Genomic DNA, 18,557 nt, shown 5'->3' with positions numbered 1-18,557 from the left:
GGGTATGACAATAGCATAGTTAAGTTAAAATAAGTCCTAAGAGACATATATTTAAGTATTTCTAGTGAAATGACAAGTCTGGGATTTGCTTTTAAGAACTCCAGCAGAAAAAAACAAGGGTGGGGGGGTGGACAAAATGATCAGTAACTTGAAGTAACAGGCACATGGGAGTTCTTTCTACTATTCTACTAAATTGAATTATCCCATTTAAAAAACTTTAAAAGGAGACGGACAAAGCCGAATAATCCTATTACTATTAAAGACTCATTGGTTAATTTTTCCCATTAAGACCAGATCTAAATATTTTTACAGGCATGTCCTACTGAACTTCCAAGGAAAAGACAATTCAACCTTATACAAACACTTCTAGAAAATAGAAATACTCTAAAAACCACACATGGCCAGTAAAAGAAAAGGAAGTCATGAACACAGAAGCAAGAATCCTTTAAAAAAAAAAAAAAAAGAAAGAAAGAAAAAAAAAAAAGAAGAGCAAATCAAGTTTATCAGTGTTTTATAGATGTCATATCATGATCGAGTTGGGATCTTCTCAGGAATCCAGAAGGAGGGGGTTTGCATATTCACCGTAGTAACAAAGGAGAAAGAAAACATTAGATCTATCTCAATGACTATAATAAAAGCACTGGATAAAAGTCAATACCCAATCACAATTTTTTTTTTTTTTTTGGCTGCATTGGGTCTTCGTTGCTGTGCATGGACTTTCTCTAGTTGCGGTGACCGGGGGCTACTCTTCCTTGTGGTGCACAGGTTTCTCATTGTGGTGGCTTCTTCTTGTTGTGGAGCACAGGCTCTAGGCACATGGGCTTCAGTAGTTGTGGCGCACAATCCTTAGAACAGGGGGGCTTCAGTAGTTGTGGCCACGGGCTTAGTTGCTCCGTGGCTGCAACTACTGAGCCTGCGCTCTCGAGCCCGAGAGCCGCAACTACTGAGCCCGTGTGCCACAACTACTGAAGCCCACGCGCCCAGAGCCCGTGCTCCACAACAAGAGAAGCCACCATGACGTGAAGCCTGTGCACCGCAATGAAGAGTAGCCCCCGCTTGCCACAACTAGAGAGAGCCCGCACACAGCAACGAAGACCCAACGCAGCCAAAAATTAATAAAAAAAAACTGATGGGAAAAAGGATATATGTATATGTATAACTGAATCACTTTGCTGTACACCTGAAACTAACACAACAGTGTAAATCAACTATACTCCAATATAAAATAAAAATTAAAACAAACAAAAAAAAAACTGATGGGAACTTCTTTAAACTGATAAAAAGGTCTCTTCCAAAACCTAAAAACTGACAGCAAATATGGATAATGGACCAACATTAAAAGTAGCCTCTTTAGCATCAAAACAAGACAAAGATACCCATAACAACCACTTCTATTCAGTGTGAACTGAAGTCTCTAGCCAAAGAAATAATATAAGAAACACTCATGAGTCAAGACTGAAAAGGAAGAAACAAAACTTATTGTATGCAAATGATATAACTGTCAACATGGAAAATCCAAGGCAAAGAAGTAGAAATAGTGAGAGGGTAGCAAGGTGACTGAACATACCACAAATACAGACAAATTAAATTGTACTTCTATACATGAGCAAAAAATGATTAGAAATAATTTTTAAAATAGGGGGGAAAAAGATCTGACAACGTTATTAGAAAATATGTGTAAACTGTGAAACTAAAGACCACCTAAACAGGACCTCCCTGGTGGCGCAATGGTTAAGAATCCACCTGCCAAGGCAGGGGACAGGGGTTCGAGCCCTGGTCCAGGAAGATCCCACATGCCGCGGAGCAACTAAGCCCGCGTGCCTAGAGCTCGTGCTTTGCAACAAAAGAAACCACCGCAACGACAAACCCACGTACCAAAACAAAGAGCAGCCCCTGTTCACCACAACTAGAGAAAGCCTGCGTGCAGCAATGAAGACCCAACACAGTCAAAAAAAGACCACCTAAATAAATAAAATAACATCACAAAATCACAAGTGTCTGGGTACAAATCCTCAATGTTATATAAGGACATCAATGCTTCCCCAATATTGATCTAGATTCAATGCAATGCCAATCAAAATTCTAACAGTTTGGACTTCCCTGGTGGTGCAGTGGTTATTCATCCCCCTGCCAATGCAGGCGACAAGGGTTCGATCCCTGGTCCGGGAAGATCCCACATGCTGTGGAGCAACTAAGCCTGTGCACCAAAACTACTGAGCCTGCGTTCTAGAGCCCGCCAGCCACAACTACTGAGCCTGCATGTCTAAAGCCCGTGCTCCGCAACAAGAGAAGCCACTGAAATGAGAAGCCTGCGCACCGCAACGAAGAGTCGCCCCCGCTTGCCGCAACTAGAGAAAGCCTGCGCACAGCAACGAAAACCCAACATGGCAATCAATCAATCAATAAATTCTAACAGTTTTTCAAAGAACCAGACAAGATGATTCTAAAGTATACACAGAAGAACCTAGTTTCCACCTCTGTGTAACAGGGAAGTACCCACTTCATAGGTTATTTGTGAGAATTCAATGAGTTAATAATGTAAGTATTTGGAACAGTGCCTGGCATATATTAAGCACTATGAAAATGTTACCTCTATTATTATTTAGTGGAATCATCACTCTATTAAGAGATAAGACTAGCTCATAATAATGAGAACAAATTTTTATCAGGCACTTTCAGTGTGTCAGGCATTGTCTCTGTGGCTCCTCAATAACTGTATTATTCTCATTAATCCTCTAACAACCTCAGAAGTAGTTAATAGCCACATATATAGAGTCCATTGAGGAGAAATCAACTTCAGTAATACCAAAGTCTTACTCCAGGCCCTAGTCTTGAGGACTTTAATTTAACCTGTACTACAGCCAAATCTGCTGCACTTGGTTGCTGTTTCATGTTTATTATGCAAAACATTTAACATCTCATTATAAAGTTAGGCTCCATTATGAAGCAGACAGGAAGGCTGGCATTGGTAGACCTTGACAATAAAGGTTATAGGGTTGTTTTTTAATGGCAATTCTGTATTTTCAACAGACTTAACTGTAGTGTCCACTACAAAAGATCCACTCAGGTTTCAACTCAAAGACAGATTCAAATACTATTTCCTAAGATGGCTCACTTTGCTACAACCTCAACTATGCACTTTATATCTTCTATCTTTTGTTATAGCTAAGTATTTGTGTGCATCTTACTTCTTTACCAAATCATAAGTATTTGAAAGATAAGGGTCTCATTTAACAGACATTTACATTTCCCATAGCACCTAGCACATGCTCAAGGAGTAAATTTGATAATAAACATTTCCAGCAATTCTACAATTGTAATATTATAATTATTTATATCTGATTGGTGGTTTATAAAAGTTCTCTTAACCTTTCCTTAAAACTTGTAATTTTCGGGCTTCCCTGGTGGCGCAGTGGTTGAGAATCTGCCTGCCAATGCAGGGGACACGGGTTCGAGCCCTGGTCTGGGAAGATCCCGCATGCCACGGAGCAAATGGGCCCGTGAGCCACAGTTACTGAGCCTGCGCGTCTGGAGCCTGTGCTCCGCAACAAGAGAGGCCGCGATAGTGAGAGGCCCGCGCACCGCGATGAGGAGTGGTCCCCGCTTGCCGCAACTAGAAGAAAGCCCTCGCACAGAAACGAAGACCCAACACAGCCATAAATAAATAAATTTAAAAAAACAAAAAACAAAAAAAAAACTTGTAATTTTCAATGACTATATTAATTAGATTTGGAAGATTATGTAAAAAAGTCATATATACTTTGACCCATGATTAAGCAGACCTTATTATTTCATTTGATATCACTGACTGTCATTATTACTCCTAAGCTGTTCTGATTGTGCCTCAAAGTTCTGGACATTTACGATTCCTAAATGCCATCAGCCATCACTGGTATCTAACCTGGCACAGCTCAAAGGGTCCAAGTACCTGGATTTAAACCCAATTCTACAAGCTGACTTCATTTACCAGTTACTTTCCAACTGTGAGCTCATGTTACTTCTTCTATCAAAAGGCAGTAAAACTTATTCTACCTCCTTCATAGAGTTGTTTTAAGAACAAATGAGATGGGTCTTAAATATTTTAATAGATTCTAAAGCATATTAATTATGCGTCTATAAAAAATGTGTAAATTTATTAACCCCCTTTTTAAAAGTTATACACACCAGGTGGGACAGAGCAAAGGATCCTTTAGGATCATCTAGTAGTGTTTATTTGGAAACACAGACAGAATAAAAAGCAGAACCATACTGCGTGAGGAGGAATTGGGAGAAGGAAGATGGATTTTCCTCAGGCCTCTTAGAACACTGCCCCTCCCAGGGAGGGCCCAAGTTTGAAAATTACTGATTCTCTCATATTATAGATGCAGTAACTGATGCATCACTGGCTTCCCTAAGACTGTACTATTTTGTTATTGAATATGGACTCTATTATAAAGTCCCTGGATCCCAGTCGAATATTCTTTCTATGTAAGTAAGCAAACAGACTTCATTTTTTAGCAGCTGTTTTAGATTATTCAACATTATGAGAACTATAACTTTTCTAAACATTCTTAAACTGAGAAAACAATTTTTTAAACAAAATTTAAGTATTTCCAGACTAAGAAGAACTACTCGAACTGTAAATAATCAATTCTATACTGGTAGGATTAAGAGTACTAAAGCTCAAAAACCTAATATGTGGATTTTATTTTAGCCATCAAATTTCCAATCTTTCCCCATTAGGTCCTTCTGCAAGGGGCTTCCCAGAAAAAAACCTGGCCGCAAGCTCACGAGCAGCATATTGGAAAAAGGCTACTAAAAATAAGAGACTATGTATTTAACCAGTTTGTCATAAATAGCAAATAAAACCCAATGGTCTAAAACTAGTAGAAAAGCAAGTCTCAAATTAAAAGCAATATGTATGAAGATGCAAGGGAAAAATAATTAGAAATTTAAAGGCCATAATTTAAACAAATCCTACTGAACAGTGGGTTTTAGTACTGACCAGCCTCAATCCACCCCTCTTACTAAGCTCCTCAGGTTCTTCCTTTTTGTTCAAGGAAAGGGGAAAAAATAAAGGTTCAAATAAATCCCCTTCTCAGGTCCCCATCTCAACTTGCTCTTCATAGGGATTAGTTCAGATCGGTTGAATAAAATTTACATGTTCAACAAATAAAAGAAGCAACCTAGAGGGTCCTACACATAATAGCTTGGGATTTTTACTGTAGAGAGAAAATTGATCTACTAAAGAATTTTAAGCAGAAATATGATATGAACAAATCTGCATTTATTAGAGTCCACTGAAACAAACAAGATGAAGAATAAATTGGACAGACAAGTCTAGAGTCAGGGAGACTGGTGAGGAGGCTGCTGCTAAAGGGGCATCAAAGAGGCCAATCAAAAGACTCTCTGACTATAGTTAGGGAGTTAAGGAGAGAAAAAAAGAATGACTCCTAAGCTTCTGGCTTGGATAACCTAAGAGTGCAGTTATCCATATGGGCAATCAGAGGAATACATGGCAATGTGAGAGAGAAATGTGGAGCTTAAGTCACCATCAGACATTAAGGGGACCACTAGAAATGCCAGTATTTAAGGGACATGATCTTAACCTGCAAAGGATGCTAAAATTCAACATTCCCCAGCCCATCCACCAGGAATCCCGGAAATCAGTTTCCAAGAAGGAAATGTTAGCGGTGTTCCATGCTCAACAGAAAATTCACTAAATATAGATAATAGGAGATATTTAGTAACAACAAAAGCCAGGCTGCAATGGACTGAGAAGTAGGAAGTAGAAAATAAATGACAGCGAGTACTTCTTCTAGATATTAAGGTGAGTTCTTACATATTTGATTTGCTGACCCCCCCTTTCTCTTTGATTAGACATTTACAAATCTGAAATTTATCCCATTACCTTTCAACTATCCTATGACAAACATTTCAAGACAGTATCACAAACAACTTGAAATGAACAAACTCACACTATCTCCAGTAAGACATTTCCTGCTTACTTTCTAAAATATCAACTAATTAACATCATCCGCAGGCTACTTCTACCAAATAGTTTATTGACAAATCCCCATATATGGTTCCCAGATGCTCAAATACAAAATGACTTTGAGTAAAATGTTGCTTTGGGACTTCCCTGGCAGTCCAGTGGTTAAGACTACTCCTACTGCAGGGGAGTGCAGGTTTGATCCGTGGTCAGGAAACTAAGATCCTGCGTGCCGTGCTGAGAGGCCAAAAAAAGAAAAAAAAAAAAAAAAAAAAGAAAGTTTCTTCATCTGAGTGTACATTCAGTCCAAACACGGTGACACAAAATGTGACTGACAGGACAGAATTAAATCTTATTTGGAAAGTTTAGCATAATACATTAGGTTTATCCAATGAACTGTGTATTAGAAATGTGATAATTTAAACAAAAATGAATTTGGATTGAGCATGTGGGAAACTAGTATTGAGTCAAAACATCCTTTCATTATTACATATTGATTCTGTAGGTCACCCTTGGTGTCTTCTTAGTTCTGTGGTCCTCACAGCAGATTTAGCTATATCATCTCTTGTAAAATAAATACTCAACTCACTTAGCCTTTCCAAAAAAATCAAAAGATCAAGACAATTCCACGATACATGAGAAATTAGACAAATATTTCCCACCATGAAATGTATAAGTGAAGTATAACATTCAAAATTAGGATTACTAACAATATAATCCCAAATACTGCACTGAGTATAAAAAAAAGATTTTTAAAAGTTACAAACTAGGATGCAAAACAAATAATTTTGGCTCAAAATCTAATTCTACTGCATAACAGTACCTCTTCCAGTTACAAATTTTTTTCCCATTCAGAAGGCTCAAACATTATTTGCTGAATAAACAGGCTTATTTTTGTACTTCAGGTAAGCTGAATTCAAATAAAAACTCAGTTGGGTTTTAAACTGTGTACATTAAGCAAAATACCCATAAGAATTATTCTAAAACTAGTCAATTCTCAAGTATCCACTTAAAAGACAGAATTCATCCATCAACTCTCCTCCTTTCAGTTAGTTTTCTCTGTGGCATTAAAAATGCTTTTTAAAAAATGAACATTATGGATCTCAAAACCTTTCTTTCATCCCAGTGGTGAGACCAGAGGACGAGTAGGAACTAGACAAGTGAAGAGTGGAGAAAAGGAGGACAGGTGAACAACTCAAGCTGAGCCACAGCAATTGAAGGAATTCAAAGGACGGGGAGCCAGGTGAGTGATGAGGTGGGCAGAGATCTGAGATTTAAAAAAATAAGGATTAGAGATGAAAGTCAAATGTACAGAACTTTAATAATTCTGAAAACAGTTTGGCTAGACATGAAAACTATCAATCTCACAAAGATCTCTCCTTATTGGTTTAGGGCACTTCTACTCTTACATTAACTCAGCTGTTTTGGGTGCTTAACAAAGTATGACGTTTTAAAACACCGTGGCCTTTAAAATGAGGCAATTTTCTAAATTTCATGAATTTCTCAGGTTAAAATAACCATCCTAACTTTCATCCAGTACTTTATTTCAGAAATGGTATTTAATACTCTGTAGATGAAGCAGAATTAACCTAATCATAAAAAACCCACCTATCAAGGAAGAAAAGGTACATAAACACTTAAAACTACAATACTGAATTTGAAGGACACTACGAAAATGTAACGAGGGCTTCCCTGGTGGCACAGTGGTTAAGAATCCGCCTGCCAATGCAAGGGACACGGGTTCAAGCCCTGGTCCGGGAAGATCCCACATGCCACGGAGCAACTAAGCCCATGTGCCACAACTACTGAGCCTGCACTCTAGAGCCCACGAGCCACAGCTACTGAAGCCCGTGCTCCGCAACAAGAGAAGCCACCGCAATGAGAAGCCCGCGCGCTGCAACGAAGAGTAGCTCCCACTCGCCGCAACTAGAGAAAAGCCTGCTTGCAGCAACGAAGACCCAACACAGCCAAAAAAAACAAAACCAAAAAACAACAACTGGTAACAACCTGTGGGTTATATACAAATTTGATCGAAGATGATAATCAATATTAAGTTTCACAGGATCACATAGCTTTGCATGTTGGCAGCTGGTGAACTGTGAAAGCTAATAGAGCCAAAGGGCAAAAGTACAGGTTAATTTTCAAAATATGCATTTTTAAAATTAATTAATTAATTAATTAATTGGTTGATTTTTGGTTGTGTTGGCTCTTCGTTGCTGCACGCGGGCTTTCTCTAGTTGCGGCAGTGGGTGCTACTCTTCGTTGCGGTGCGCGGGCTTCTGACTGCAGTGGCTTCTCTTTGTTGCGGAACACAGGCTCTAGGCGAGTGGGCTTCACCAGTTGTGACTCGTGGGCTCTAGAGAGCAGGCTCAGAAGTTGTGGCGCACGGGCTTAGTTGCTCCGCGGCATGTGGGATCTTCCCGGGCCAGGCTTGAACCCGTGTCCCCTGCATTGGCAGGCGGATTCTTATCCACTGCGCCACCAGCAAAGCCCGAGTGTAGTACATTTTGAGAGAAGCTTTGCAGTGAGGGTTGGATTTGTTTGCCTAATTGGGGTTTGCTCCAAGGGAATGCCTACAGGGGATCCTAGATGGTGAAACTATCGTACTATCTCTTAAAAAAAAAAAAAGTCTCCTAGAAATTGTCTATCTGTAAAGAGAAAGGGGAGCGTGACTTTTAAAAAAAAATCTGCTACATTTTCTACATGTATGACAACTGGTAAACAAAACTTGGATCTTAAGAAAATAAACAATTCACTTTGTTAACTACAATTTACCAAAAACTACAAAGACAAATGATAAGTGCATTTCAAGAGATAAATGACAAACCCTAGGTCTTCCTGCCATTAGGTTCCCTCCCTGCTACTGATCCTCTGCAGTGTCACTAGCACTACTCTTTCCCTGACCATGTCACTCTTCTCATAAAATTTTTATCCAGATGGTGAGATGAATGTCAAATTCCTTAGCATATTTCTGTCTTTCCATATTAGGACCCTCACATCCTTTTCCATCTGTCTCCCATGAAAACATTCCACCGTATAGTCTGTTCCAGTCACATAAAAACCACTTGTATTTGTTCCACCTGAAATACCACTCCAAATTTCCCTTTTTTTTTTTTTTTTTGGCCGCACCGCATAGCTTGCGGGATCTTGGTTCCCAAGGAGGGATTGAACCCGGGCCCTCGGTAGTGAAAGTTCTAACCACTGGACCACCAGGTTAATTCCCAACTTCTAAGAAAAGGTAGGTCATGCTCTCCTACCCCCTTTCAAATACACATTTTCTATATGAGGTTTCCGCCCAATACTCCAAACCCATCCTGTCAGAAATAATCCCTATCCTCTGCCTTTATCTAAAACATTTAAAACTTATCAGAGTATAACTTATGGGAAAACTGTGTGGATATGTGTACTACCAACTCCACCAGATCCTAAAGGCATTGAGAGCAGAAACTGCACCTTGATTCATCTTTACATTCCAAATACCTAAAACTTGGTGGGTAGTCAATGTTTCTTGGCTTGAATGAAAGGTGCTCCAAATGAAAATAGTGACTACCCAATTCAGGAGAATCACACAACTTCAAAATATGCAAATTTAACTCATCACAACCCCTCCCCTCATCCATATCCATACACAAACACTTCTCTAAGTATTGAATAAATGACATCCTCACCAATCCTGCTACCCAAGCTTGAAACTTGGGAATTACCCTTGACTCCTCTACAGCAATATCCTGACACTAATTAATCACCAAGTTCTGCTGGCCACCCATGTTCTCTCAAACCTTTTCACTTCTTTCCATGTACTAATCCAGGCCACCCTCATCAGAGCTGGAATTCTGAAACAGTCATCTCACTGGTCTCCCTGCCTATTTTCCCCTGTTTCTTTCCAAACCATTCCTCGCTTTAGTCAGTCATCTAAGGTACAATTCTGTCCATCCATTTAAAAGAGCTAAAAAAATCTAAACTCCAATAAGCAGTAACTCCAATAAGTCCTGCAAGATTGGCCACTTGCTCACCTCTACAATTATATTTCTTGCTATACCCCAGCCAGATGAAATTTACAGATTCCATGACAGACCATCTCTTGTTTTCAACCTGGGCTCACTCTTAGAAACCCTATATCCTTCAAATCCCAAGATCAGACACCAATTTCCTCAAAAAAAGCCACCAGAGCAACAGTAGCTACAGGTTAAGTACCCGTTTCTCCCACTGTACACTGTGCAAATACAACACTGTACACTGTACATATACAACACTGGTCACATCAGACTTGAACGTCGTTCTTTCCCCTTATCTACAAACCCCAGGAAAGAAGGCCCCATGTCTTTCTGGATCACCAGAGTATTCCCTGTTTTGAGATGAAATGCCGGGCATACAGAAAACGTTGGTCCAATACAGGATGTTGGTCCAATACAGGACAACCGGCAGCTTGTCAACTCTTTTAAACTAGTATTTTTCAAATTGTGAGTCACAAGCCATAGTAGGTCATGAAATCAATATAGTGAGTCACAACCACCACTTTTTAAAAAATGAAATGCCATAGAAAATATCAGAGTATATTATAAGTAGTAAGGCTAGGTAGGATAAATATTGTTTGCTCACTTGCTAAGACAGGGTCTCTGGTTCTCCATGTAAAATACAGTTCTTAACTTGGGTGTGGTCAAAAAATATTGAAAAGCTCTGCATTGCCCCTTCTACTTTTTCTTCCTCCTTCTTTAAGAAAGTCTTCTTTTAAGACCCAGATAATGCACTTCCCTGGTGGCACAGTGGTTAAGAATCCGCCTGCCAATGCAGGGGACACGGGTTCAAGCCCTGGTCCGGGAAGATCCCACATGCTGCGGAGCAACTAAGCCTGGGCTGAGCCTGCACTCTAGAGCCCGCAACCCACAACTACTGAGCCCACATGCCACAACTACTGAAGCCCACGCGCCTAGAGCCCGAGCTCTGCAACAAGAGAAGCCACTGCAATGAAAAGCCTGCACACCACAACGAAGAGTAGCCCGCACTCGCCACAACTAGAGAAAGCCCGCGCACAGCAACGAAGACCCAACACAGCCAAAAATAAAATGATTAAAAAAAAAAGACCCAGATAAACAAATAAAAAAATAATGCTCAACCACATGATTCTTTAGAAAAAAAGCCATTCTTATCTTGAGCATTTCCAATAAGAACAATCTACTTTCTTATCTCTCATTATGCCTTAAATATTTATGTTCATTTCAATTACATATACAAGACTCCCCTATGTGACAATATATATACTTTTATTTTAACCTCTGCTGCCATATTCTTATACTCTCAAAAAACTTAATCTTTGAGTAGGTGATGGATATGCTGACTCTGCACCTTAAAAGTAAGGCTCTGTAAGCCTTACTTTTAAGACCACTCTCAACTTCACACACTTGGTTTTCTCTTTACCCAATCTATCTGTATACCCATTAAAAAATCCAGCACTGCTTTTTTGGGATATATTCAGCAGTAAAGTTAAAAACAGTTAACACTTAATGAAAACATACTATACTGCAGCAAGCACTATCCTAAATATTTGACAAAGACAATTCTCATTTACTATTCCTTACCACAATCTTACAAGGTGGGTACTACAGGTGAGGAAGCTGAGACAGAGAGATTAAGTAACTGGCCCAAGGTTCACAGGTAATAAAGGCAGGTCTGGAATTTTAACTCTACTAGTCTGACTCCAAAACAAATTCTCTCACCACTCACTTTTTTCCAGTAGTTTAAATTTTATACTCTCTCTCAACTAAATTACTCCTAATTGCCTTTTGGGGCATTTATTTTAAAAGATCTACATCTAGGGACTTCCCTGGCGGTCCAGTGGTTGAGGCTTCGCCTTCCAATGCAGTGGGTGCGGTTTTGATCCCTGGTCAGGGAGTTAGGATCCCACATGCCTCGCGGCCAAAGAGCCAAAACGTAAAACAGAAGCAGTGCTGTAACAAATTCAATAAAGACTTTAAAAATGGTCCACGGGCTTCCCTGGTGGTGCAGTGGATAAGAATCTGCCTGCCAATGCAGGGGACAAGGGTTCGATTCCTGGTCCGGGAAGACCCCACATGCCACAGAGCAACTAAGCCTGTGCGCTACAACTACTGAAGTCTGTGCGCCTAGAGCCCGTGCTCTGTGACAAGAGAAGCAACCGCAATGAGAAGCCCACGCACCGCCATGAAGAGCAGCCCCCACTCGCCGCAACTAGAGAAAGCCTGCGCGCAACAACAGAGATACAACGCAGCCAAAAATAAATAAATAAAATTAAAAAATAAAAATGGTCCACATCAAAATAATCTTAAAAAAAAGATCTACATCTAAAAACAAATGATATCCAAATTGTTCAGAAGAGGCTTAAAACCTCAATGTTTATTCTCTTAAACATTTTTTGAGACCTGAGCAATAAAATATTTTACCATTAAAATTTCAGAAGAAAATTACCATCCATTTCATGAAAAAAAATCATCTGCAAAAGCCAATGTTTTAAATATTTTACACGTGGCATAATTTAAGTTTCAACTTGCCCATTAATTTCTCTAGTGCTTGCCACACTAAAAAAAATTCAACTTCAGAAATTCTCTAAAGAGGAACCCTAAAATTTCAGAAACACACAAAACAAGTTGTCTTATTTTTCCATTAATTGTTGGGTGTAAGAATTGGCAGAATAACTCTTGAATTGTTTTTGTAAATATACCAGGAAGAAGCACTTTACACTCCCACTTGTATCTGCAACATTCTTCCTACTCTTTTTTTCTTTCCTATTTACCACTTAATGTCCTTACAAACACCACTAGGCACTAATTTTCAACTTCTTGTTTTAATTCCCCCCCCCCCACTTTATAGAATAGACTAAGGAAAAGGGAGAAAGCAAAGTAAAACAGAGAAAACAATGCCAAAAGGCAACCAAGGCAGAAACCTTTTCCTCCCTCCCCATCATCCAATCACTGGACATGCGAATACATTTCTTACCTCTGTAACAGAATATGAACTCCAGCTGAAAAAGGGAACCCTTGTTGTAACACATACAAGATTTACAACGTAACAAGTCACCTTAACTCACTATCAACCACAGATAGCTTTCTTGAAGCCCTATAAATGAACTTACAAAGCCTTGAGAGTAAGCAATTGACAGAGTTCAAGACACTTAGTAAAATGTTTTGCAATTTAACAGAGAGGTCGGCAATACCTCGCTGGACCAAAGAGCGGTAACTCAAAAACTTCAGAAGCAGAACTCTCAAGTAAACGCTGATGCCCGAAAAATAAAATTAAAACACAGTATCACAGGTTTAAGAGCTAACAAAGAAATGATCTCCAATAAAAATATTCTAGTTAGATGACAAACCACTGAGACACAATGGTGTTCTGAGAAAGTAAAACTGACATTTAAAAAATCCTTGCCAATGGAATATCACTCAGCCATAAAAATAAATGAAATTGAGTTATTTGTAGTGAAGTGGATGGACCTAGAGTCTGTCATACAGAGTGAAGTAAGTCAGAAAGAGAAAAAATACTGTATGCTAACACATATACATGGCATCTAAAAAAAAAAAGGTTCTGACGAACCTAGGAGCAGGACAGGAATAAAAACGCAGATGTAGAGAATGGACTTGAGGACACAGGGAGGGGGAAGGGTAAGTTGGGAAGAAGTGAGAGAGTAGCACTGACATATATACACTACCAAGTGTAAAACAGATAGCTAGTGGGAAGCAGGTGCATTGCACAGGGAGATCAGCTCAGTGCTCTGTGACCACCTAGAGGGGTGGGATAGGGAGGGTGGGAGGGAGAGGCAAGAGGGAGTTGATATGGGGATATATGTATTCATATAGCTGATTCACTCTGTTATACAGCAGACACTAACACAACATTGTAAAGCAATTATACTCCAATAAAGACGTTAAAAAAAATTTCTCGTCACAAAAAATCTATTGTGTACACTAATCTAATGGTCAAAATGCAGATATATCTGCCCTGTGCCTTCAAAATGAAAACGGGCATAAAATCCAAGCCAATTTTGACACATGGGTACACAGCAGGGCCACAAAATCATACCAAGACCAGAAGAATCTTTTACCCTACTAAATATGCCAGATCCTAATGCTGTCACACCTCTTTCCAGAGTCTGTTCTTTCAGCCCATACAACAGCATCAAGTGTTTACAAAGCAGTGACAGAACATGTTCTGTGAGCAATGAAGGCAACGTATCACCCTCATCATTCCATCACTCAGGTTATTATCAGAAACAGGTTCAAGAAATATTTGAAGGACAATGTATTAACTATTCTGGTCAATAATTTTACCAAAAAATTTTTGCAAATGGCTTTTATGATGGGGTGGTAGTGGAGGTGGTAGGACAGAAAGTCATTTCTCAAATAGTTTTGATCTAACCATGCCAAGTTAAATAATATTTTCAATGGATCAAGTGCAAAGATTGAAACAGGAACATAAAAAAGCAAAAGTGGTAAGTCTTTCTCCCCATTCTAACATGAAACTTAAATGTAATTCAAATTATTTTAATCAACCTAGAAATTTTTTAGAAGAATCTTTGAAAATTAAAATAAGTCATTTTTATTCTGCATCGTGGATAACCTTAGAAAATCAAATTTTGGGATTTAAGCACTAATTTGTTTTGTGACACTTTAGTTTAGCATGTCAACCCAACTGGGTTCCAATTTTCTTTCCTATAAAACTGGCACATGCAAACACTCTTGGCAAGTACACTTACACTACTAAAACTGCAAGCCTCAATCATTTAAAAAAAGTTTCTGGAATCTAGAATTTTGGGATAATTTTGAACAGTTCTAAATAAAATTAATCATCAAATACGAAGGAATAATTTACATTCACGTTTATAAAATACACAGCAACTCAGAAGTAAAAATGTAGAAATTACAAGTTTAAAATGTAATGTTTTAAAAAGTGAAGTGTCTCTGTTAAAAGTTGACTGCAAACTTATACTACACAGTGCTGGATGCAAATAAAAATCAAAATGTAATGGTGTCCAACTTGAAGTTCACAGGGGGACAGTATATTCTTAATACTCATTTCTCCCCTTCCCCCATCAAAAAATCCAAACTGGTTAGGATTAAAAATTGGATACCAAAGAATTCCTGGAGTAGAATCTTAAGGGGGGGGGGGTGCACAAAAATCAACCTACACTACAAAATTTAGAGAAAGATAAACTCTTAGGACTAAGACTGAATTAATCTCAGTGCTGAGGGTTTTTTATTATAAAAACCCACTTGATACATTTAGCACTCTTACAATTATTCAAAGATGTTTCAAGTAGCAAAACAGTTTCTGTGCATTAGTCAGGTGCGACACTATCAAAATGAGTTAAAGTTACCAAATACACAGATCAAATATGGAGACTGTAGCAGTGCACCTGAACTGAGATATCTGAACAAGAGAGGACAGCCTCCCTTCCAGACCTTGCGTTACTCTAAGACTAAACTGCTCAAATCAGGAGTCATCAAAACAGTACAAGTAAAAAGTTTTCTCTACAATATTCCCAGTCACTGGCTAACTCAAATGTAAAATCCATTACCATATTACACGAGAACTAAAGAGCAAAAACCTCCACAATACACAAAAACTAAAGAAACAAAACAAAAATCTACAGGTGAAAAATGTGTCTAAAGGTGATCTAAAAGTCCTACCGAGTGACATTTTAGTAAGTACAAAGGAATACAATACTCCGTATGTGTATGAATTCTGAGGAAAAAACTCAGGTTTAAAAAAAAAAATCCCTGAAGACTACAGAAACTTCAAGGAATGAGGACAGATCAAAGTTCATGTACTGCCAACGTTACAAGCCTGAAGCAGAGGAACTCTGCAAAAATCCTCAATCTTTGCAGGTTACCTTAAACTCATGATACGTCTTTCTTATAAAAGCAAAGAATCCAAAGCATTTGCCATATCCTTACGTTTTTCACCCACAGAAACGAAGCCTACTTAGAACCATTCTTCTTTAGAAGTTCTCTACAAACTCCAAGGGTACATTTAACTCCATTATGCACTCTCACTGGCAGATGGGGGAATGACGTTGAGCCTGTTTTCTCAGGGAGTTAAAGAGATGCTCCGTAGTAAGGGGGAACATCTTGTAGACTGTCAGATGGCCAGCCATTCTTCGTCTTCATTACCCTGGCACCTCAAACAACTAAGACAGCAAAAGAGAAGGTCGGTGGCCATCAGGATAGCATCAAACTAACTGTAAGAAGCGAATGATGGAAAGAAGTCTCCCTGAATTTCTCTTAATAAAAGGGCTAGTCCACAAATGAGTGAAGTAAAAAATTTGAACAGGTTTTTTAAACTGAAATCTGGATCTCCACATATGTTTAAAGTGTAAAAAAGACAAAACACACAAATACAAAACCTACTGCACATTTAAAATTCTTGTATTATCAGTTCATGTTTGCAGTTCATGATTGGGACTCTTTCAACTTTTAATCTTGATTTCCAAGTACATAACTCCATAAAATCAGTGAGCCCCCCCATCCAGTCCTCCCCAAAGAGAAAGTAACTGCAAACTGCAAAGAAAATGCTTCTGCTCTCTCCCAACCTAAAAACCCCAGAGTTTCAGACGTTTTGGTCTGGCACCAAAGAAATGAAATGAAAAATGAACAGCGCTCCATATTGACTTTTAAAGCAAATGGGGGGGGGCAAAGCAAATGGGGGGGGCAAAAAAGCTGGGAATGGTAGGTAAAATAATTCATACCAAATTTCGGGTTTGACGTTCAACTTCACGTCAAACCTGAAATCCTGGATCACACACACACAAATAAATAAAACCAAGATTTTTTTTTACACCCTCATCCTCAACAGAAAATCTTATGTAAAGAGAAATTCTTGAAGAGTAGAAAGCAGAGGAAACGGGACAAGTGCGATCAGGAAGAAAGGATTCACGATTCCTCATTTATCAACAACAGAAAAAGTAAAATTGCAAAAAAGGCCCTTACACTCAAATGCACTGGCATTTCCAAAATTAAACTGCATGGGAACAACAATAAAGGCCATTTCTGCAGCACCACTCAAGAGCTCTAATTCCAGAACACATAGCGATATGACATAGTATTGCAATAAATGTATTAGGAAGCAAAGAAAATGGTTGGGCTACTGGACGCCTTCGACCAGCTCATTCAAACACCTTTAAAATCAATCAAGAGGCAGAGAACTAGGAAGAGAGAGAAAGAAAATATGGACGAATAAGGCTGCGAGGAGAAAAGATTAAGGAGGAGGTGGAAGGCCAGGGTTCCCAAGACTAACCTGTGCCATCGCTGGCGGACGCCGAGAGGGCCGGAGATGAGAGTTTAGGCCGCTTGGCTGAAGGCGGCCCCGGTTCCACCACATTCTCGGCCATTTTTAATTCTTTCGGAGATACGGGCGAGGAAAAGGAGAATCCCCGGGAAATCTCTTCTTCAGGCCTGGGTCCCCGCCCGGATCCCTGGGGTGGGCTTGGGGGGCTCCGCCGGCCCCCGAAGGGGGTGGGGGAAGTTCCTTTTTCTCTTCGCCGGATCGCGGTGGCTGAAGAGGGATGCGGGCTCGATAGAAAAGGTAGGGGCAAGTGCGAGGGGCCGGGCCTGAGCCCAGGCCCGGAGGAGGGCACAGGCACACAAATGCGCCGAGCGCGTCCGCTGCGGCGAATCCCCGAGAACTCGCGGCTCTAGAGGCGCAGTCCCCGGCCCGCCACGGCCGGCCCCTGCCCAGCCGAGGTCTCTCGGAGCTCCGCCGCCGCCATCAGCTTCTTCCTCCTCGGCGCTGTCCTCCTCCTTCTCATCGCCACAAGGAGGCGGGGGCGAAAAGGGGGGAGAGGAGGAGGCGACGAGAGACACTCACCTCCTCCCGGTGCCCCCTCCCGGACCTGAGCCCCCACCCTCCGAACCCTCCTCTTGCCGCCGCGCTCCGCGCCGCCGCCGCACCGGCCCCTAATGGCCGCAGAGAGCTCGCCCGAGCCGAGAGCCAGGCTGGCGCCGCCGCCTCACATCGCGCGGCGGGCGGCGGAGGCGCGGCGAGGACGCCGGGCGCGGAGCTCGCCGGCGCAGAGGGCCGAGGGGGCCGGGCCGAGCAGCGCCGCCAGCCCGCGCCGACGCCGAGGCCACCGAGGAGGCCCCGCTCTGGCGGGCGGCGCAGGCGGCTTCCTCTCGCGCCGCGCTCTCCTCCTTCGCTCTCCCTCCCGCGGAAAATAAATAAATACGGCCGCCGCTACGGCCCCCACCCCCGGCGGCCAGATGCCGGGAGCGCCCGCCCCCCGGGGCTCCGCTCGGGGCCGCCCTCGGCGGCGGGCGAAGGCGCCGCGGGGCGCGGGGTTATGTAATGGTCCCCCCTAGGCGTCGACGCCGGCCCGGCTCCCGGGCCGCGATGGGGGTGTGTGCAGGCGGGAGGGGGCTGGGGGTCGCCTCAACCCGTGCGCCCCGGGCCCCCTGCCACTGTCTCGGCCCCTGCCGCCTCTCTCCGGCCCGACTTCCCTCCGAACTCTCGCTCCCGCAGTTCGCACTCAGCCCGACGCCCCGCTTGCCCACTCTCGCCCGCTCCCTCTCGCCCTCTCTCCCCCCGAGCCTAGCACACAAACAAGATGGCGGCTGTTGTTTCT

General features: G+C 41.3%; 1 protein-coding gene across 1 annotated transcript in view; it reads right to left on the bottom strand.

The window, feature by feature from the left end:
- Positions 1–17,966, bottom strand: part of EP300 (E1A binding protein p300) — a 74,194-nt gene extending 56,228 nt beyond the window's left edge. Inside the window, exon 1 of the mRNA XM_059937045.1 lies at positions 17,234–17,966. Coding sequence (XP_059793028.1) covers positions 17,234–17,327 — 94 coding nt within the window. The 5' untranslated portion in view covers positions 17,328–17,966. The remainder of the gene's footprint in view (positions 1–17,233) is intronic.
- Between the last annotated feature and the right edge of the window lie 591 nt (positions 17,967–18,557).

This window comes from Balaenoptera ricei, chromosome 10, assembly GCF_028023285.1.
Source record: "Balaenoptera ricei isolate mBalRic1 chromosome 10, mBalRic1.hap2, whole genome shotgun sequence".
In the NCBI taxonomy this organism is placed as follows: Eukaryota; Metazoa; Chordata; class Mammalia; order Artiodactyla; family Balaenopteridae; genus Balaenoptera; species Balaenoptera ricei.
This window is presented reverse-complemented; position numbering and strand designations above follow the sequence as displayed.